The following is a 23,757-nucleotide window of genomic DNA, read 5'->3' on the forward strand; positions in this document are numbered from 1 at the left end:
CAAAACCACCCACATGCCAAATTTGGTTCCATTTGCTTGATTAGTTCTCGAGTTATGAGGAAATTTGTATTTCATTTGTATGGGAGCCCCCCTCCTAAAGTGGGGAAGGGTCTCAATTCACCATAGAAAAAAATCTTGTCTCCAAAAACACCCATATGTCAAATTTTGTTTCATTTGCTTGATTAGTTCTCGAGTTATGCAGAAATTTGTGTTTCATTTGTATGGGCGCCCCCCATCTTAGTGGGGGGAGGGGTCTCTAACCATCATAAGAACCTTCCCTGGCCCTAAAAACCCCTATACGAAAATTTTCGCGCCGATCGGTTCAGTAGTTTTCGATTCTATAAGGAACATACCGGCAGACGGACAGAAATCCATTTTTATAGGTATAGATTGTCTATATTTTTATGATTCGCGAATAAAATTTTGATAGAAAAATAATATCATGTAGAAATAAGCCGTCAAATTGCCCATTCCAAATTTTGAAAAATAAGTTATTTTAAAAAAATCAAAAAATTAAATAGTTAGCGCGGATGTAAATATTATTGTTATACATCATTTTAAAACTGATATCTTAGCCTATTAACAATGAAATGAAAACAAATTTATACTCAATGAGGTGCGCCATAGGCTACTTATAATAAAAATGAAATTCTCATAAACTTTAATCAATAAAAACAACTCTTGTTGCCTCTCGTCGCCGCAGTTTTTTACAGTGCGTCTGAAAGCTTGAAGTATGTTGAATCAAAACATGAATTAGAAGTTTGCTTTAATTTAACGTTTTCCGAAAAGAAATAAATTTAAAATTGTCATATTTTAGCAAGTCTTTAAAATTTTAAGTACTCTTTCAACAAATTTGATTAACTTTGTTACTAAATTTATTTAGTACCTGAAGAGAGTTTTAATGAGAAAATGGGAGCATCCCCGCGAGAAAGAAAATTTGTTTTTGTCAAGCAAATATTTATATCAGGAACATTTGATAATTTTTCCCCTAATCACCCTAAATATGAGTTATTATAAGTTTAAATCATTTCTTTTGTAACAAACATAATCTAGAATTAATTAGAAACTAAAAAATAATTTTGGCCAAAAATCGCAATTTTCCGTCCATTGTGGTACGATGGGAAATGCTCCTGGACCGAAATGTGTTGCGGAGGGCATAGCAAACCTAATTTTTAGGGCAAGCTTCCGCAATGTTGGCGAGAGTGATATTAAGGGTGGATTCAACTCCGACAGGTGAGTGGAAGACCATCCCAAGCAACCAAAAGTTCGATTATTACTTGACACGCGAACTCGAAAGTTCATAATTAGTTCAGATTCAGTTCCGTGGAACTTTCTTGCTGATTAGTAGTGTATATCAAGTATACGTGGAACTAAATGCTTTAAGAAGTGCTGCGAGTACTTCGTAGATACTTCAAAGCTATTAGGATGCTACATGAAGTTCTGAAGTAACTTTAGTTGCTAACAAGTTCTGCGTGCTGCTTTTTTGTTTATATTTCTGGTGATCAAACCAGCAGAACCTGAAACTATTGGAGATTAATTATTTTTATTTCACTTGAATAAATTTAATCCTCGCACATTTCTAATTACAAATATAAATTAGAATGACATGCTCTTCATTATTGTATTGTGTTGTGTAGCATATGCTGTCGGTATCTCACTACTATAGTTAATTGCCTGGTTCCAAACTTTATGTTCTATAATTAACTCGCGCTGCATAAAGCTGCTGCAAGTTCTAAAACGAACTTTTACTTAACAACTCATTGGCAAAATTCACATCGCTTGTATACGGCAAAGGTGACGCAGTGGATCGGTATAGGTTTGCAACGCGGAACACCCGGGTTCAAACCCAACAGCAGGCAAATGCAACGAATATAGAAGTTAGGTAGAAATATAAAAATAGAACATAGAAGTGCTGCTAAATTTGTTTTTTCTTAGTTTTTGACAGTTTATTTCGAAGCTGCTTAGCGTTCTATGCAGTGGACCCAAGACAGCTTGAAAGTTCGGTTAATTACTTAAAAGTGACGCTGCTTAGCAAGTTATAGATTGATATACATAAAGCTGTTTAACCCTTGTTAGACACCATTATTCGAACTTTTGGTTACTTGGGCACAGTCATCACTTTTCCATTCTTGTTACCTTTTGAATATCCTGTCAACAAGTGACGTGCGTAAAGATCTTCTAGCATAAATGAACTTTTACCCTGGGCGGCAAGTCAGCTTCTGAATACAGCGAGGAAGAAGAGGATCACCCCTGCGAAATGATACTTTCCACGAAAGAGTTTTCCGTGAAATGGTACATTCCGCTTTAGGTTTTTCGTGAAATGGTATTCGGTGAAATGTTGTACAATCACGGCGAGTATTGCTATCCGCTTTCTGGCTAAAGCGGGGTACTCTACTGGAAAGAAAACAGCTCAAAAAAAATATCTTGCTATTTACCGAAGAAATTTTGACAACTCCAATACAAGCAACCACCTGTCATTTTTTCTTGTGGTAATTATTGCGCCGAATATTATTCCGTTCGGAAAAGTGACGTTTTAATTCACTTGTGTGTTAAACTTCGCCATCTGGACGTGAAATAATATTTCTTATGAGGTGCGTGCTGCTTAGGAAATCGTAAAAGAAATCGATTTCTTGAGCATTCTATTCTAAGTTTATTAGACAGACATTCGACAAAATTTACAATATGTTCATTTTTCCAGTACTCAGATACTAACTTCCCACCGATAACCTCAAATATTACAAATCGGCATCACACAGGTAATGCACAAGATAATTAGTAAGATGAAATCGTTTGAGATGGAAGTGGTTCTTCCGAAATGGGATGGATTTCGGATGCTTCGTGTATGTACGGTTGAATGGCTAGAGCAAAAACGTTATATTCATTAAAATTCATAAAACATACTCTAATTTATCTTCTTCCAGTAAACAGCCAGCAAAGTGTAGCCCAGTACCGCAGTACGAGCGACTTTGCAGTTCCGCACCATCATCCGCCGGTGGGTGCTGTCTAGGCCTTTTAGTGCGGCACCAGGAGAGAGGAAGTTTATCCTCCATGCCACTCAAACGGCAGGCAAAGTCCCCGGAAGTGTGTGTATCTTTTTTACCTTTTCATAAGCTTGGATTAATATCCCAGTCAGTCCCGAACGGTGCGAAACAGTGCGGGTTTATTTAGCTGCCTCTTAATTTAGCTGCTCGGAATCCGTCGTAGGTCGGCTAGCTGTAAGAACGAGGTTTCTTCCACAAATAGGGATAATTAATAACCCCTCGTAAATTGTTAGGCTTCTTCAAAGTTTGCTCGTACCTGAGGTGAATAAATACTGATGGGTAATTTGAATTGAGCACATTCAAGGTTAGCCGATCGTGAGAGTAAGTTTTTCACTTCTAGTTTTCAAGTTGAAACTGACAAGAAACCTATGTATGAATACGATGAATGCCGAACTTAACTTTTACGTTTACATTACGAGAAGGATGACACATCTTTCATTTCTTTGAAGTATTCACACTCGGTTCTACAACCCTTTCAAGGTTCTACAAAAAGAGCATTCTTCTGTTCACGGAAGTTACACAAATTACGTATATTAAAATCAACCCTCGAAAGAGCACCTACTTCCGTTCTTTTCACCAATAGGGGAAAAGGTTTCGATGCTGAAACCGAATGGAAAGGTAAACTAATCCCGAGTTGTTTGCTCGGTATTAGGCACACATCAACCGGTGCTTTACATTAGACCGGAATTCACATTTGTCAGCTTTTTGAGATGAGTTGAATGAGTTTTTCCAATTTGTATTTTATGAAAAGGAACAGACAACTTTTCTTCCACGCAAATTTTATGATGAAAGAAATAACTACAAATTGCAATTGACTAGAGCAAGTAATGGAAATATTTTTGTTTGAGTTAAATTTCTCTATATTCCTATTAAACATTTAATTTCGCCATATTGCTTGAATACAATCATATATACAATGAATCGCAATCTTCGAAAAACCCACCGACTATCCTGAACAAACAGCTACCATCGCTCACTTGTAAGTAACGTAATCCTTTTTCGCTTGTCTGCTCGAAAAACTGGAAAAGCTTGACATACCTACGTGTCACAAACACCCACGCCAACAGAAGAAAGGCGAGATTAATTTGATACGATTAAAAATTAATATGATGCGATAATGACGTTTCAGACTCGCACATGTGATCCTTTATCAAGCTGTCCGGGAACGAAAAGATTCAAGAAAGATCCAAGACATTCTTCTCGTCGGGATTTTCCTTCGACTGTGATGGATTCCGGCATGTTTTCCTTTAATTAATTATTTAGCTACAGTGCTGCTTGCAGGATACCACCATCCACCACGCGTACGGTATCGCTTCGGTGAATGTACGCTGCAGCATCCGGGTAAGAAACATCCGTCCCCGACCCATTTCGAAACAGACGGCTTCCACTTCCTCTCCACAGCCCATTAGGCACCCGAATGAGTGAAAGATTTGGCGTTGTACACAGAAAAAAAAAGAAAATCCTTCCAAGCGAAACAGATTGGTCTCGGTCAGGGGATTTAAATTTTCTATCCGCAGCCTTCTTCTGTACACTGACAACCGGAAGCCTTAATTACATTTTTGTTCATTCCGCGCAAAAATGTACATCAGTGAAAAAAACATGGTGTCTGAACGCGAAGAAAGGATTCACCGAAAAGCGCTATTATGGGTTTTGAGTCCAGAACGAATGGATACAGAAAAAAATGTGTCCCCAAAAATTCTTTCACGTTCGTGGGTCCGCGACGAATGATGATGATGGTGGGAGAATATTTATGGTCCAACCAAACCATTTAAGAGAAAGAAAATCAAATCAACCGTTGCAACCGCGCTGGATGCTCAACTGATTCCCTTCCAAGGGGTGAAAAAATTACCCTTTCAAGGATGCAAGATAAAGTTTAACATATTTTTTCAATTGAAAAGTAGTGGATTTGTAAGTAACGAAAAGGGATTTTTTTCTAACCCTACAGATTGAATCAATCTCAATATCAGTCACATCAAACGAAGATATCGGGAAAACGACCTCCGATTTCCAATTTACTTACGCTAATGCATTATGTGAACAGTGCGAATCGGATTCAAAGCAGGCGAAACACTAGGTACTAATCATGGAACATTTCTAATTCCAATTTTCTTCTGATTGCCTTCATCTGACGGAAATCTGATACCGTTTGAATCAAGTGTTTCCGTTGCGATTCCTTTTAATTTATCCCCATCTGCAGGGTTGGGTATAGGATTGCGCATTGTGATGTCGTCGTCATCGGTATGTCTCGGTACACAATATGCTTGATTTACGTCGTTTGTTCTGGTGACGATACAGCAGCGAAGCTGCTCTGGTTGACAGCTTGCTTCTATTAACCTCCATCTTCCAGCACACAGAGACGGCGTTGATGTTGAGTGGAAATGCCACTTCCCCGATAACAGGCAAAATTATCAAAGTCGATTAATCGAATCATTTATTCACACTCACTCACAGTCGGAAGGCGGCTTCGCTGTTCACGATGAGCAATCTAGTTGGGCTTGATAAAGAAATTAATTAAAATTTTCTAGGCCAACAGCGGTAGTACAGCCAGGCCAGCCCTAATTTCGCTATCGAACAGTGTCGTGATGGAGAAAAGTGGTAATCCTTTTCACGCGCTGTAAATTAATTTCCAAACTTGTTTATCAAATCATGTTTGGCAGCTTTTGCTGGGGCAATTACTTGAAAATTAGTTCGCGAACAAGTTCGTAACACAAGTTTATCCTCCAAGTTTTTGCACTTGAACTGCTCCTCAATACTTAGGCGGTGTAATGGCATAGAGGCCCGTGTGGCATAGAGTTTTGTAAAATTTAAATAAAACAACGTAGGATTTTTTTCTCTGAAACTACCGTGACCACACATAATTGCGATCAGCTCCTAATTCCGATCACTCAACCTAAATAGTTAATTTTTAGAAAATTGAGCCAAAGTATGTAGTAAATGAGCATGCTCAGTTATTGTGTTATGTATTTATGTGTCAGTTCTTGAAAAATGACTGCCTTTGGGGCACCATGCACTTCACAATAAATTAAATTCGGCAGACAGTAGCAAAAAATGTCATCAAAATGTATTTTCTTAGCCGAAGTGCTAAGCGCACGATAAAATTCGCTAAGATCATAGCAGTGTGGAAACATATTACCTTCTTCAGTATTCTATGATAACATGTAGATACAAGCATATATAACCGTTCTATATCAAACTTGGTTGAAAATAGGCTGAATTTGCGGAATTGCGGAAAGAATGAAAGGTTTTGAACGCTAATAGCTCTTCCAATTTAAAATGGATATAGATCATAAATGATACACCAATTGTGTAATTTTCTTGAAAAGATTGTTTGCCAATCGCCAAATAGTGAAAATTATCGAAAACTTTCAAGCTAAATTTTTTCCATACATTTTCCGTATGATAGTCTTTCTTCCCATGCACGGACGACCATTACACACACCAAGCTTGTGGCTGCACCTGTTTGAAGACAAAGGAGCAATATAAACTTAAGGGGTTTTTTTGCTCACTGTCAAAGCATAGCACAGTCTTCGCAGCCGGCTGTAAGAGTACGGGACAATTGTAGGACTAGTGCTACAAATCCTTTGACTCTTCAGCCTCTTTCAGTCGAGATTGAAACACGTGACGTCTGGCTTATTGGACTAGTGCCGTACCACGAGGCCTGCGAGGCTCAGATTTTTTGCTTTTCTAACGCTACAAACAAGCGACAGCGACAGTGCAGTTATGGACTATTTTATTAATGGCTTATTGTAACAATAATATATTATTTTGAGGACTTAAGTTTTGTCCTCGAACTTTGTTAATAGCTGGATGCGTGAGGTAGATTTCTATACTGAAATACTCCGATTTTGGAACTGGTAAAAATATTCGTTTTTGATATCATAAAATAGCTCACCCACCAAAAATACGATACAATTTATTAAGCAAAATATTATTATTATTATTATGCTGTTTGTTTTTTCTCAATTTACGCTATTTTATGCTGCATATATACCAATGTGGTGTAAAAAGTTTTCTTTAATATTCGAGGTTTCTTCGCGAAAACCAGCCTAACGTAGTTCTACGCCAACTACGCGGTCATGTCACTATTAGTTTTGATCAAAACTTTATGAAAACGTTGAAAGTGACCTAATTTTATTGTAATTGTAACAGTTGAACGAAGATAAAATAGGGAAAAGTTTCATAATCCTCTTGTCGAGCGCTCGGGTACACAAATTTTATGAATATTAATCTAATGATAATAACGATCATTAACGCAAGCAAAAGAGGACTGGTAGGGGGATTGTCTTCAGAAAATAAAAACTCAAAACATTTCCGATCCATTTGGTACAAGTTGATAGTTTCATACTTTAACAGCTTATCATGACGTGATCGGAATTAGAATCACCCCTTAAATTTGATGATCGGAATTAGGTGCACCGATACATCATACTTTGATGCATTTTTTGTAACTTTCGGTAAATAATTTAGGCATTTTAATATTTTTTCATGAAACATAATTGAAAATACTTGCTAAAGACACATACCATGTAAATAAAAGTCAAAGCTTTTCATTCGTAAAACTATATTCGTAGCTAGTACAAATAATTTCATACCATTTAAAAACTTTCGTAGGCTTATTGTTTACCGCGTATTTTTTACGAGAGCACATTCGTAGCTGTCTTGCATCAAGACCCATTTGATGCACGGTTGTTGTCTGGCATCATTATCGACGAAAACGGGATGCGAAGATTGTATGAAGAGAAAATAGACTTGTGCAATTATGTCCTTCTTGGTACGCAGTAGCTGTGGCTCTGTGGTTTGCGGCGTCGTCGGCTGTTTGTAAAGAAGTATGACAAAACGAGCTAAGTTCGATTCCCGATAAAATCAGCTTTTTTCAGAGATAATAAAGATTTCGCTATTTTTCGATAGGTGTCGGTAATGTAGCATTCTGACACCTATCGGAAAATAGTGAAATCTAGTATTATTTTTATCGACAGCCTTTTCGTGCATTCGTAAAATCTACAAACCATTTTGTAAATTGCAATGATTCGTACGAATATAGCTTTGTTACTATGTACAAAACATTCAGGATTGATTTTGCGAATCTAGTTCGTGGTAGAAAACAACGAAAGAATTCGTACAGCAAACGCTCGTTTTCGTACTATAAACCAAGTTTTATTATCAGTGTAGAGTCTATCTCCCACACTGAGAATATAATTTCGTATATTTTTGAAAAAACATTCGTAAAACTATTTTCGTAGCTGATAAAAATAATTTCATACCATTTAAAACAAATTCGTAGGCTTATTGTCTACCGCAAATGTTGTTATTGCGAATGGTTCGTATTTTCTACGAGAGCACATTCGAAGCTGTCTTGCATTTGATGCACGCCCAAGTCACAATTTACCTTTCATTATCCTCTTATAATGATATGACTAATTTTGATCAGCAAAACCATCATAAGAGTGTAATAAAACCTTCAATGTTCCTTGGGTGGTTCCTGTCCGCCATTGTTATCGACGAAAACGGGTTGCGAATATTGTATGAAGAGAAAGTAGACTTTTGCAATTATGGCCTGCTTGGTGTGCAGTAGCTGTAGTTCTGTGGTTTGCGGCGTCACCGGCTGTTCGTAAAGAAGTATGACAAACGAGCTCAGTTCGATTCCCGATGAAATCAGCTTTTTTTCGGAGATAAAAGAGATTTCGCTATTTTTCGATAGGTATCGGTAATGTAGAATACTGACACCTATCGGAAAATAGTGAAATCTAGTATTATTTTTACCGTGAGCTTTTTCATGCATTCGTAAAATCTACGAATCACTTTGTAAAATGCAATAATTCGTACGAATATTGCTTTGTTCATATGTACGAAACATTCAGCACTGATTTTGTGAATCTACTTCGTGGTAGAAAACAACGAAAGAATTCGTAAAGCATACGTTCGTTTTCGTACTATAAACCAAGTTTTATTATCAGTGCACTGTGTCTATCATGTCCATCGTGTCCCTCATCCATCGTATCCATCGCCCATCGTGTCCACTATCCATCGTTTCCATTATTCATAGTGTCCATCTCCCATTGTGTCCATCGTCAATCGTTCATAGTGTCCATCCTCGGTCGTGTCCATCGTCCATCATCCATCGTCTCCTTGAACGCTGCAACAATTCACAATCCGAGATTTTCCGTCTGGGAATTCTTTGAAGAGGAACTGGCGACGAAATTTGTTTGTTTGTTTATTTAATACATGACGTAAGACAAGTCTTTTTTTGTGTCATTAGCAGATAAAACTATTTTATAATTATAAGAATTTTAACACTAGATATACCAGCATTTTGAATATACCTATTTATACCAAAACCAGTCAAAATGACTGGTGGATAAGAAATGGTTGGTGAACGACTGAATAATGGCAACACAGACCGTATAGTGGTCCTTAGCCTCTTATCCAGCAGCTTCTATCTCCACCTTCTCGTGGTAGGGTAACCAACCTGTTTTGGCCCCCATCTGCAGCTGTACATAATTTGGACACTTCCATTTGATTTGGCTGTAAGTGTCCAAATTGTCTACAGCTACAGATGGGGTCCAAAATAGGTTGATTACCCTACCAGCCGGAATACGAGCAACCTTAGCGGAGATGTGGTAACCAACCCTGGTGGAAACTAAGGCCGTATACCGACAGGCAAGGAAGCACTGTCTTGTCTCCGCACTATACGATGGCAGCCCCATCATGTGACTCGGTAGCATAGCCCTAGTAAGGCAACCTTTTTATATCTAAAATATTACGAAACATCAAGAAAATTCAACTCGGAACATTTAGCATGGACAAAAGCGATGAAACAAGGATTTGGAATGGATGCTTCTTACTTGGAACTGTAAATCACTAAATTTCGTAGATGGTTCAGTTAGAACCGAAAAGTTTGGCATTGTGGCACTACAGGAGATCTGTCGCAAAGGCGGGAAGGTGTGAGGGATCCGTGGCGGCAAGGCCCAATTTTGCCAGAACGGTGTAGCAACCAACGAACTGGGAACGGGCTTCGTAGTGATGGGCAGAATGCAGGACCGCGAGAGGATGTGTGTGTGTTGAGGATAATAAGCCGTTTCTTCAACCACACCATCATAAACGTGCACTGGCCACACGAAGGTAGACCCGACGACGAGAAAAAAGTGTACGATGTCCAGCTGGAGGCAACATACTATAGCTGCTCGCCAAGGGATATCATCGTCATTGGGGACATGAACGCTCAGATCGACAGGGAAGCAATGTATGGTGATAACGGTCAGCAATGCATCAACTTTGCAGCTTTCCGAGGCCTGAGGATCAGAAACACGTTCTTTCCCTGCATAGATCAACAAAACCACCAGTAGATCACCTGACTAACTGACATTGAAACTAATCGATCATATTCTCATCGAAGGCCGGGCTTTCTGGAACATCACCAACGTACGCTTCCTACGGGGTATGGATATCGACTCAAATCATTACCTAGTAGCAGTACACGTGCGCTCAAAATTATCAACGGTATATACCTTGCGAGTAAGCCACCCTCCTCGGTTAAACATTCGGTAATTAGACAATCCGCAAGGTGCTGAGAACTACGCGCGTACTACGCGCTTTCCTCTGTGGCCAGGTGCTTCGATCCTCGAAGATAAATGGAGCAGGATACGTTCGGCAATCAGTGAGGCTGCAAAACGCCAGAAGGAGAGCTAGCACCACTATTTCAGGGTAGTGAGATGCACAAGTTCTATGAGAAGGTGAACCGATTTCGTAAAGGATACACACCGAGGCCTGACATGTGTAGGAACGAGCTGGGAAACCTGCCACAAACGAGCGCGAGGTGGTTGGTGAGTGGAGGCAGTTCTTTGATAGGGTTCTCAATTGCGATATAGCAAAAGGAAATGGAGCAAAAGTCAACGTAGGAGAGCCTATAGGCGTTTCGGCTTCCGATCTCAAAGAGATCCGGCGAGAAATCGGTCAGCTGAAGAATAGAACCGCCGAAAAGGACCGACGCTTGACAAAACTCTACAAAAATGACCAAGAACCATTAGGAATGGCTCTGCACTCAATAATTTCATGCTTCGGACTCACCGTTCTCTCGAAATGCTACATTTCTACATAGAATCTTGCACCAGTCATTTTGACTGGTGCTGGTATAAATGGCAAAAGCAAAAATTATATTTGTTACTAATATATATTAAGTAACATTAAGTTCATAAAATGTATTCTCTACTTATAGCTACAAAAGTCATAACATCGTTTCTGAAAGCAAATGTTATATGTTGTAGAAATTTCAAATTGAAATTGCATGACCAGTCAAAATGACTGGTCTGGTATATCTAGTGTTAATAGTTCTAGCAACTAGTCATTTCTTATGTATCCACAAACAATCTACAAACTCAAAATAACTTTTTGCAGCTTTTTTATATATTGCTTCCGAGACTATTCGTTTTAATTCAGTAGGTTGCGCATTCCAAAAAACCACACCTCTCACGAAGTGAAAGTGATATAATGTAGTTTGGTGTGTAGGAACCATCAAATTCCGCGCTCGAGATCTTTGTAGAGCTGTAAGTTTGGTATGATGGACCCTGTCGTTGGACTATCCTATGTAGATAGAGGCACGCCCTCAGCTCATTAAATCTGCGAAAGGTGCATCCGAGTAGGTTCTTCTGGAGATGACGAAATAACGTGTAACGATTCAGGTTGTATACATAGCGGGCGCAATCATTAAGAGCTACCTCGCCTGCTAAGATGGATGACATCCCCATAAATAAAGTGGGGTAGTAACAGCGTTTTGAATAATCTGAGTTTGATGCACAGTGGAAGATCAGACGTAGTAGCTCTCAGAGTACGAAGTCCAGCATAAATTTTCCCACACTGGTACGATACTGCTTTATCCCAATGCAGATTGCTTTGGAAGATGATACCTAAATTTTTCGCATGATCGGTGAATTCGATTTGTTGTGCTTCGAGCAAAACTGACATTTCCATTGAGTCTATATGCTGACGTGTTCCAAACAGCATGGCTTTTGTCTTCACATAATTTATACTGAGTGAGTTTCTAGATGCCCACCCAGAGACGCGTTGTAGATCATCATTTAGTTGAGTAACAGCTGTGGAGGAATCGGGATGGATGCAGTACAATTGGACATCATCAGCAAACATGTCTAAGCACTCCCGGAAGATTGTCAATATACAGGGAAAAAAGTTAAGGACCAAGAACGGATCCTTGAGGGACGCCGGAAGTAACGACTACAGACTCCAGACATTGCTCCATTACAGTATACAGCTTGCTTCCTACCAGTTAAATACTATTGAACTAGGCAAACAGCTGACGGTTCAAAGAAAAAACGAGCTCGAAGCTTATCGCACAGACGGTGATGAGAGATTGTGTCAAACGCCTTGCTAAAATCTATCAGTAGAAGAACCGCCTTGTCTTTCTTGTCCACCGCAACAGTAATATCGTCATATACCCTTAGCAATGCGGTTTTAACTGCTTGTCCTTGTCGGAATCCAGCTTGATACTCGGAAATAAGTTGCGCAGAACATAGAAAAGAGTTAATTTGCATTGTTAACAGCTTTTCAAAAATTTTCAACAAAACACACCCAAGGATTCGAACCGACGATTGAGTCATCGATCGAGTTGGATGTTGCTGTAGTTGTCACACCATCTTTAGTTGCGAAAGCTTTTAAAGTAGCTTGCCTGCTAAAAACTATTAAAACGACTAGACGAACACCATGGTGGAACTCTCATCTCGGGGAACTAAAGAAACGATGCAGGAAAGCCTGGAATAGACGTTGTAAGGAAGGCGTGGAGCCTTTCAAGCAGGCCCGGAAAGTCTGTGCAAAAGCTTAAATGTTTTAACTGATAATTAGGCAATTCATCTGACGAGATCATTACAACAGGTTATCTTTGGTTGCTTAATGATGAAGCAGTTTTATGGTGATGACAGCCCGATCTTAGCATCCACAAATGACATCATCGGGTAATATCATGGTGCAGGGTCATTTACGTTGTTCAGGTTGCCAGTAGAGATGGTCGGGTATGGAAATCTAAATACCCGAACCCGACCCGTACCCGATTAAGAAAAAAATTAAAAACCCGTACCCGACCCGAACCCGCAAGTTTATTATTTTTGATACCCGAACCCGACCGCAACCCGTCGGGTACGCGACGGGCCCGGGTACCCGACCATCTTTAGTGTTAAGTGTGGTCAATAAAGATACCCGACCCGACCCGTACCCGGTTTCAAAAACAAAAATTAACCGTTATGTGTACGGGAAATTTAACACCCATAAGTGTTCGGATGGGTACCCGGGTACCCACCGAAATGAAATGCTTCTAGCTTTATCAATTCTAGACCGATTTTGGATCTTGAACCGTCAAAAGATTGGAAAATTTGTCTATTTTTAGGGCATGAGACTTCCCAAGCCTGGAACCACGTCTGGTTCCCATAAATCCGGATCTCCGGGACCATGTTCCGGATCCAAAACAAATGTGAACAATTTTCAATAAAACCATTGGTATCAAAATTCATGAAATCACTCCAGGAGTTGATGTTTATCCATTTTGAGTCCATTTAACGAGTTGTCTTCGCAATGGCCATTCCGGAGCAGGTTCCTGTGGGGCTCTATGAGACCAGTAACATGTTTGGATAAAACCCTAGCAATCTATACCTATAAAGAAGGATTTCTGTCTGTCTGTCTGTCTGTCTGTCTGTCTGTCTGTCTGTCTGTCCTGTGTTCCTTATAGAATCAAAAACTACTGAACCAATCGGCGTGAAAATTTACATGTAGAGGTTTTTGGGGCCAGGAAAGGTTTTAGTGATGGTTAGAGACCCCTCCCCCCACTAAGAGGGGGGGCTCCCATACAAATGAAACACAAATTTCTGCATAACTCGAGAACTAATCAAGCAAATAGAACCAAATTTGGCATGTGGGTGTTTTCGGTGACAAGAATTTATTCTAGGGTAATTTGAGACCCCTCCCCTCTTTATAAGGGGAATTATAACTCCTCTCCCCTTTAAGAGGGGGGGTTTCCATACAAATTTCCTCATAACTCGAGAACTAATCAAGCAAATGGAACCAAATTTGGCATGTGTGTGTTTTTGAAGACAAAATTTTTTTCTATGATGAATTGGGACCCCTCCCCATTTTAAGAGGGGGGGGCTCCTATACAAACGAAATACAAATTTCCTTATAACTCGAGAGCTAATCCAGCAAATGGAACCAAATTTGGCATGTAGGTGTTTTTGGAGGCAAGAATGTTTTCTATGATGAATAAGAACCTCTCCCCACTTTAGGAGGGGGGGGCTCCTATACAAATGAAATACAAATTTCCTCATAACTCGAGAACTAATCAAGCAAATAGAACCAAATTTGGCATGTGGGTGTTTTCGGTGACAAGAATTTATTCTATGGTAAATTGAGACCCCTCCCTCTTTATAAGGGGAATTGTAACTCCTCTCCCCTTTAAGAGGGGGGGCTTCCATACAAATTTCCTCATAACTCTAGAACTAATCAAGCAAATGGAACCAACTTTGGCATGTGAAGGTTTTCGAGGCCAAGAAAATTTTCTACGGTGAATTAGGACCCCTCCCCACTCTAAGAGGGGGGCTCCTGTACAAATGAAATACAAATTTCCTCCTAACTCGAGAACTAATCAAGCAAATAGAACAACATTTGGCATGTGGGTGTTTTTTTTTGGTGACAAGAATTTATTCTATGGTGAATTGAGACCCCTCCCCTCTTTATAAGAGGAATTATAACTCCTCTCCCCTTTAAGAGGGGGGACTACCATACAAATTTCCTCATAACTCGAGAACTAATCAAGCAAATGCAACCAAATTTGGCATGTGAAGGTTTTCGAGAGCAAGAAAATTTTCTATGGTGAATTAGGACCCCTCCCCACTTTAAGAGGAGGGGCTCCTGTACAAATGAAATACAAATTTCCTCATAACTCGAGAACTAATCAAGCGAATTGAACCAAATTTGGCATGTGTGTGTTTTTGGAGACAATTTTTTTTTCAATGATGAATTGGGACCCCTCCCCACTTTAGGAAGGGGGGTCCTATACAAACGAAATACAAATTTCCTCATAACTCGAGAACTAATCCAGCAAATGGAACCAAATTTGGCGTGTAGGTGTTTTTGGAGGCAAGAATTTTTTCTGTGATGAATTAGGACCTCTTCCCACATTAGGAGGGGGGCTCCAATACAAATGAAATACAAATTTCCCCATAACTCGAGAACTAATCAAGCAAATAGAACCAAATTCGGCATGTGGAGGTTTTTGGAGGCAAAAATATTTTCTACGGTGAATTAGGATCCTTCCACACTTCAAGAGGGGGGGCTTCTACACAAATGAAATACAAATTTCCTCATAATTCGAGAACTAATCAAGCAAATGGAACCATATTTGGCATGTGGGTGTTTTTGGAGGCAACCATTTTTCCCATGATGAATTAGGACCTTTTTAGGAGGGGGGGGGCTCCCATTCAAACGAAATACAAATTTGCTCATAACTTTAGAACTAATCAAGCAAATGGAACCAAATTTGGCATGTGAGAGTTTTAGATGGCAGAATTTTTTTTCTGTGGTGTATTACGACCCCTTTCCCTTTTAAGAGGGTGGGCTCCCATACAAATGAAATACAAATTTCCTTATAATTTGAGTACTAATCAAGCAAATGGAACCAAATTTAGCATGTAGGAGATTTTGGAGTCTTGAATTTATTTTATGATAGTTAGAGTCCTCTCACCCCTGTGGTAGGGGGATATGGACTCTCATACAAATAAAACAGAAATTTTTGCGAAACTCAAAAACTAATCCAACTCGAGAAATTCGAGACTCTTCCATAAAACATTAATCAATAACAAGACCACAAAAACTATCTATAGTAACACTAGATCATTCAGGACGAGCCGGTCGCGAGTGTTGCCGGTGACCCGCCGTCGGAAGCGCCGCCCACTGGGGGGCTTGCAAAACTCGAGAAGTGACAAAGATCATCCGAGATTCATGATTTATGTACAACACATGTTAATTTGTGGCAATACGAAGTTTGTCGGGTCAGCTAGTATGTATATAAAAATTCGTGAAATTACTCCAGGAATTAAAATTTATTCTTTTTGAGTTCAGTTGATGACGTGTCCTCGGAATGGCCATTCCGCAACAGGTTCCTGTGGAGCCCTATGAGACCAGTAACATGTTTGGTTAGAAACCCCAGCAATATGTATGTCAAACTTCATGAAATCACTCCAGGAGTTGATTTTTGTCCATTTAAGCCGATTTGACGAGTTATCCTAGGAATGACCATTCCGGAGTAACTTACCGATGGGCCCGATATGGCCACTAGCTTGTTTGACATAAAAAGAAAACTCGGCAAGATGTATGTCAAACTTCATGAAAACACTCCAGAAATTGATTTTTATCCATTTTGAGTCCATTTGATGAGTTGTCCTCGGAATGGCCACTCAGGGGACAACTTGTCAGATGGACTCAAAATGGATAAAAATGAACTGCTGGCGTGATTTCATGAATTTTGACATACATATTACTAGGGTTTCTATCCAAACATGCTAGTGGCCTCAGAGGACCCCACGGGAATCTGCTCCGGAGTGGCCATTCTGGAGACAACTCATCAAATGGACTCAAAGTGGATAAAAATCAACTCCTGGAGTGATTTCATGAAGTTTGACATACATATTGCTGGGGTTTCTAACCAAACATGTTACTGGTCTCCACAGGAACCTGCTCCGGAGTGGCCATTCCGGGGACAGCTTATCAAATGAACTTAAAATGGATAAAACTCAACTCCTGGAGTGATTTCGTGAATTTTGATATACATATTGCTAGGGTTTCTATCCTAATATGTTAGCGGTCCCGTAAGGCCCCACAGGAATTTGCTCCGGAGTGGCCATTCCGAAGACTATAAGTTGAATGGACTCAAAATGAATAGACATCAACTCCTGGAGTGATTTCATGAATTTTGATACCAATATTGTGTGGTTTTATTGACAATTGTACACATTTGTTTTGGATCCGGAACATGGTCCCGGAGATCTGGATTTACGGGAACCAGACGTGATCCCAGGCTTGGTTAGGCTCATGCTCTAAAAGTAGACAAATTTTCCAATCTTTTGACGGTTCAAGATCCAAAATCGGTCAAGAATTGATAAAGTTAGAAGCATTTCATTTCGGTGGGTACCCGGGTACCCATCCGAACACTTATGGGGTAAAAAAATTCGAAGGCCCCCCCTTCGACCCCCCCTGCTGCTACAGGCAATCTGTTGATGACAAATGGTTTATTCCCACTAGTTAGGAGCATTCTTCGAGTTTTAGCTGGCTGAGTTGTCGTAAACCTTGTTTTTCGAGGCAATAAAGTTTCAAAAGGTACCCGGGTACCCAGCCGAACACATAACGGTTAAGAACCCGTACCCGACCCGAGCCCGCTAATTTTTTTTTTTCTATACCCGAACACGACCCGAACCCGGCGGGTAAGGGTACGGGTGCGGGTTTCGGGCAAATTTTCCGCTACCCGACCATCTCTAGTTGCCAGTAATACTTTGCGGCGGCAACATCCTTCCCCGGATGGAACCTTCGGTTGACGAGGTCTCATGGTCTCCGGCTGCTTCCAAGATCGCTAGTTTTGATGATGGGCGGCGTAATATTCCTCCTGAAGTTTGTATAATAGTTTGTCTTACAGTTTCATCTGCTGTAGTAATAACTTTCAAAACTCGACCTCTGCTTCATTTGTTTCGTTTCGTATCGTCAATAGATAATACTAACTCTCCGGGTTGGATATTTTTTGTTTTGCCAAACCACTTAGTTCGCTTCGTGAGTGTCGGCAAATATTCTTTTACTCATCTCTTCCAGAACCCGTCCAATTGTTTTTGCAGGGTTTCCCAGGATCGTTTGAGCTCGTGAACTTCACTGATTTGCTGTACCGAGGCAAACAGCTGACGGTTCAAAGAAAAAACGAGCTCGAAGCTTATCGCACAGACGATGATGAGAGATAGTGTCAAACGCCTTGCTAAAATCTATCAGTAGAAGAACCGTCTTGTCTTTCTTGTCCACCGCAACAGCAATATCGTCATATCCCCTAGCAATGCGGTTTTAACTCCTTGTCCTTGTCGGAATCCAGCTTGATACTCGGAAATAAGTTGCGCAGAACATTGAAAGGAGTGTACTGTGTCCTGATGTACTAACGAGCAAAAAATGTCCTAATGTACTATCGAGCAAAAAGTGATTCGGTGTCAAAGCTTATAGGTCGATAGACTGTAGTGGTAAATACGTAAGTGGACGACTATTAACTATCGATTCGGCCTCTACTAGCTCCCAATGATATCCTGATGACAATGCGTTCTTGACCGATCTTACCATACGCACCCAGCACCCTTCCATGTGTGGTGCAACAGGAGGAATAAATCGCCATATCGTAGAAGCGTTAGTAAATGTAGCGGATAGCCCGACAAATAAGATTCTTTCTGCTCCCTGAACGTTCGTGCCGTTGTCTCTATGCAGTTCTATGGGTGCTCCTCGGCGTCCGACAAATCTTCGATCGCTCAGGATGAATGCTTCCGTTGTAAGGCTGCAGACAACTTCGAGATGTATTGCCCGTATACTCAAACATGTGAAGAGCGCTACCCATCGTTTAACCTAACTACGACTTCTTTTCACTAGAGTTGGGCCAAATAATCTACGCCAACATATGTACAAGGTTTGACGAATGGAGATAATCGTGCTACGGGAAGTGGGAACATTTGTGGTATGGCCGATCGCGCCTTTTGTATTCTGCAGGTCAGACAACGGCTGGCAATATTTCGCACTACTCTTCTCAAATGTGGGATGCAAAACTGTTGTTGAACTTCGTTCACAACCGTCTCATTGTTTCCGTGTTTGAACCTTCGATGCATGTCTTCGAGTATCAAATTAGTGACGCGATGTTTCTGAGGAAGTATTACAGGAAATTTGACACCATAGCTGCCACGTTTGGCTGCCTTTATTCGGCCATTCACGCGCGGGACTCCTTGCCTATCGATCTGCGGAGTGTATTGATAAATGGAGCTAGTCTTTTCTACAGTATTTTTGCAAGTTCTTTTAAACCATGATTGCATGTCAACATAGCCATTTCTTCCGGATACGATTCCTACTGTACCATCAGCAATAAAGTCGTTTCTACCTGTCGCAACGCGCTCTGACTGAGATCGTTCAGTCCAGTACATCGAATGTAATTTTAGCAAGGGTTTATTCTCAAGCCCTCCATTACTCTTCCTTCATACTGAAATCTATATTACCCCGATCAAGTCTCTTGCTGGTGCAAAAATCACGCTTATAGTTAAGTATACTGGTCAGCGAAACACAATGAGTCACCGCCAAGGACGTCGCTTCAGAAGTTTCTCAAGGCAGCGTACTGAGCCCGCTTATTTTTATCCCGTTCGTAAACGACCTCGCATACCGGTTGCCATTTGACGGTCTCAAATCGGCTATAATTAGATTAGGTAGTACTGGCAGTGAGGAATGAGTAGGTAAAGTAGAGCTTTCAAAGAAAGCTAAACCCCATCACAAGCAAGCATAAAAATAATAATTTGTTCCGTTTTGATGATATAAGTTAGGGAATCAATCAGGCAATCAGTGACAACAGATTGTTTACCCCTACAAATAAAAGACTAATGGTAACTAGCACAGCTATTACACTAAAATTGATAATATATCTACGTCCAAAATGAAACAAAATCATCGTTTGGCGTTCATTTGTCGTGTAAACAAAACAATAGGTGCTGAAATATGTGCGGTTCAGTGATGATTACAACTCACCTAGCGTAAATAAGATTACTCGTTAGCGTTGATAAATAGAAAATAGCAGCTGTCATCCTGGATAGGAAAAATCTAATGTACGTATCTTAACAGGTCGCACCACAGCCTACCATCCAGCTTCCTGGAAAGCGAACGCCTATTTATCAACCAAGCAAGGTGTCCTTATTCACAGACATTCACGAAGACAACAACAACGGCTTAACGATCACGCTGGCTGGCTGACTAGCTGGGACCAGCACCCTAGCACGGAAGAAACCAAAAGAGGTGGATGGATGGATGGATGGTGTCGCATTTACATGTTTGCACTTCTTACTCCTTTACTGTTTGCCAGGACACGCAGTGCGGGATGGAAATTTAAGGTTAATTTATAATTCCATGTAACATGAAGAACTCTGTTTGCCCTTTGCAAAGATGCTGGCGAAGATGACACCCAAGCGGTAGTAGTGCTCTCCTTTACGACGAGACAGAAAACAAAATTCCATCCGTAGCAGAAGAAAGGTCATAGAATTCACCGCCCCCCTCTGTACAGAGACTGCCGCTGCTCCTGTCGAAGAACCTCTCCACTACTCATTAGTGAAAAATTATGAAATTCTTCTTCCCCGTGCAAAAGGGGTTGGTCGATGACGCCTTTGCGTTTTTGGTTGCCTGGGAAGGTTACAAATTGATTCGGTATTTGTTCGCATTCATCACTGTTGCACTGTAAACTTTCCAAAGGAAATGATGTAGAGTGGAATTAAAGGATCTGTGGAAATCTCTCAAGTCGGTTCCGAAGTTAAAAATTGGCTGTAATGGTAATCGTAAAGCTTTTCAATTTGTTAGTTCAGTAGGATAATCTCCCTAATCGATCAAAAACTTTTCGTGCACTTTCATTCACTTATGAGATGATACAACTGCAGTCTTACTAAAATACAATTTAACTAGAAAATTTATTTATTAGTTCAGTTCAGCATGATTGCTGTCGATTCACCGTTTTGAGCAGGGCCCTACAACGTCACCTTCAATTGCATAGCGTGACTCAACAATGGAGCAGTGAAGCTTCGATTTCTACAGAAGCAGCACCGCTTCAGTTCAAACTAGCTTCAGTCAGCGTCAGCAAAACGGGTTTCACTTCGTCATGACTATCGGTTTCAACTTTTCATTTGTACTTTTCTATCAAATATTCAGAAGAAGGCCAGCAACTATGAATGCAATGCAAATGAATTGAATTTGAGTAACAATTCCTACAATGCAACGCATATTAAAGGTAACCTTGTCAATGTCGACAAATCGTGCTTGACTTTCTGTCGTCGTCAATTGAAACAGCCACCAACTTCAACTGAAGCTTGCTTGAAACGTTCAGTTCACCAAATGAAGCAAGTCACTTCACATATGAAGCGAAGGTAAGAGAAAGTCAGTTTCATTTATTTGTTTCGACGATGCCGGGCCCTGATTTTGAGTCGTACTTCATTCTTTCAAATGGCTTATGCAAAAGGACTTAGTTATTCAAAACTGCCATCGAAAGTCAGTGTCCGCTTTTCATCCAGTTGCACAGGAGATACTCAACATTCACCTTGATGCTTTCAAAACTCCCCAACACCGACGGTCACGGGAAAGAATATAATTAAAATTGAAACTCCCTTCGTCCATCCTCCTCCTTGTCAGGTGAGGTCAGCGGAACTGTTGCATAAATCGGGACGAGGGCCGAGGGCACGAAAAAGGAAACCGTCCCAACCAGCTACTTATTACTCATTGTCTAATTGCCGCGAAGAAGTTGCTCATTTTCTTGAGTTTTCTTACGCAAGGGAAAAAATCCCCCGAAAAAAGGGAGCGCGCATCGTCTTTTTGGACTACAGTAAAGCGACCGAAAAAAAAAGTTTTAATTCCCGGAAATTAAAATTAAGATTCGTAGGATCTACTCAGCAGGAAAAAAACAACGAAGCTACTGTTTACAATTTATAATCCCTTGTTGAGTGCTGAAGGGAAAGTCAGGCGGATTTAAATGAGATGCTGATAGCCAAAAAAATTAAAGAAAAAACAAACAGTAAAGGGGCGCGATTTTAAAGTGGAACATGTTAATGGAAGGAATAATGAAAGTGATAATCTGCTCCGGCATCTAGAAGACCGTTGGGTTTTATGATTATTTTTTACCCCCGACTCTGTAACGGAAAATCTATCGTGAATTAAAACTGACAACCCTGCTTCGAAGCCGCATGTAATTCCCCTTTGACACCCTCTTTTCTTCGACCGACCGACCGACCGACTTAATGCAATAAATGGAGAAAGTACACTTACACTTACCCCTGCCACTTCGTCCGACGAAACGCAGATCGTTGAATTTGGCCACCTGGTTTTTCATGATTGCAGTACTGTTTCGCAGCTCGCCGCAGAAGTTATCGTCGTTGCCGGCCATCACCGTCACCATGGTGCCATCGCCGACGTCCCCCAGTGCCACCACCTTGAAGGCCATCGGTAAGGTTTTGTTCGACCGCCAGTGCTGCGGCAGCACCGTGCAAACCTATTCAACAGGAAGAAAAAAAACGAAATTTAGCTGTTTGAAAAATTTTAGAGTTTTCACAAAAATATACATGAAAATTACGATGCATGAGAATTGTTTATGTTTTCACGTGAATTCGTCGTGCCGATTTTTTGTGTTATCACGTCAGAAACCCTCGATTACCTACCACATGCGGTGAACCGGTCCGAACGAGCTCCCCCGGATGATCTGCCAACAATCCCTCGATGGTACGTTCAGCTAAACTTTCCGCCGTCAGCTGTTGGTGTTTATTGTTACTTTCCTGTAGGCTTGCACTTGAATTGTTTACTCCTCCGTCAGAGCTAACGCCACTGCTGCCACCACCACCACCACTACCATTACTACAGTGCAGATCCATAGTAGTGGGATTCGTTGTAGAGGTTACTTCCGAAGCAGCAAGATGCATCTTTACACAACTAAGACTGTCCATTCACTAAAGCCCGAGATCACAAATTTTCACCACTAATACCCTTTACTAGACGATAGTTTTCTATTCGCAGCAATTTGTACTGTTACCTTTCTGTAACAATAACACTATTTAATGGATGTTTTTGTATTTAATCGACTTAAAATATTGAACCACAAAAGAGTTCCAACCAACTACGGGGAAGGCAAGGCTATAAAGACAGAACCAACCAAATAGGTATCACAAAGACACGAGAAAAGGAAAGATCATACAGTGATCATCATACCAGATCAAGTCTTAGTTAATTTTTCGAAAAGTATGTAAAATTTCCTCTGCTGATATCTTTTAACTCAGCTGTTCTCTGTACTGTGAAATGATTCAAAAATTAAAATGGATTTATGTTTCATGTATGTCCATTTATGCTTTGATTTACGTATTGATTTTATCTCATAGCGTCTATCGCTATTCAATAATCTTGTAAGCCATCTAGAGCGTTCTATGCAAACTCATTTTTGAGTGAACAGAACTATAGTTTGGCAACTCTGAACAACTCAGATTTCTTCGGAATGTGACTCATCTGACAATGATCATACAATAATTTCTAATGTTTATTTCCAAATAAAATCCTTATTAGTGTCACTGTCGGGACATGAGCTGATCAACAATGCATTTATGAAATCACATGTAAAATTGTTCGGTAAAAAAAACCTCCACCACTTAATTACGCCATCTAAACGATGGAAAATATTTGGCTTCCATTCCGGAATCAATATTTGAGCATAACAAAATTAATGAACTTCCGCGGCAAAATCACGCCTAGATGCCGAACCAAACGAGGCTGGAAAAAAAGCTGCTGCACTGTTGGCTATGCAGTCGGCCAGCCAGCCAGCCAGCCAACGCAACGCAAACAAAGGCTCTGCCGCACTGCCCACTAATCCATCGAGCGCGGTTGGCTTCCGCAGTAACCTAAAATCTATTGTTTTAACATGATTTTGCATCTAATCTCATTT

The 23,757-nt window shown here is 40.5% G+C and overlaps 1 protein-coding gene across 1 annotated transcript in view; it reads right to left on the reverse strand.

Moving 5' to 3' along the window:
- LOC128746191 (uncharacterized) overlaps positions 1-22,747 on the reverse strand; it is a 112,230-nt gene extending 89,483 nt beyond the window's left edge. Inside the window, exons 1-2 of the mRNA XM_053843235.1 lie at positions 22,490-22,747; positions 22,107-22,323 (exon numbers count right to left, since the gene is read on the reverse strand). Of these exons, the coding sequence (XP_053699210.1) occupies positions 22,107-22,323; positions 22,490-22,747 (475 nt within the window). The remainder of the gene's footprint in view (positions 1-22,106; positions 22,324-22,489) is intronic.
- Between the last annotated feature and the right edge of the window lie 1,010 nt (positions 22,748-23,757).

This window comes from Sabethes cyaneus, chromosome 1 (genome assembly GCF_943734655.1).
Source record: "Sabethes cyaneus chromosome 1, idSabCyanKW18_F2, whole genome shotgun sequence".
Taxonomy (NCBI): Eukaryota; Metazoa; Arthropoda; class Insecta; order Diptera; family Culicidae; genus Sabethes; species Sabethes cyaneus.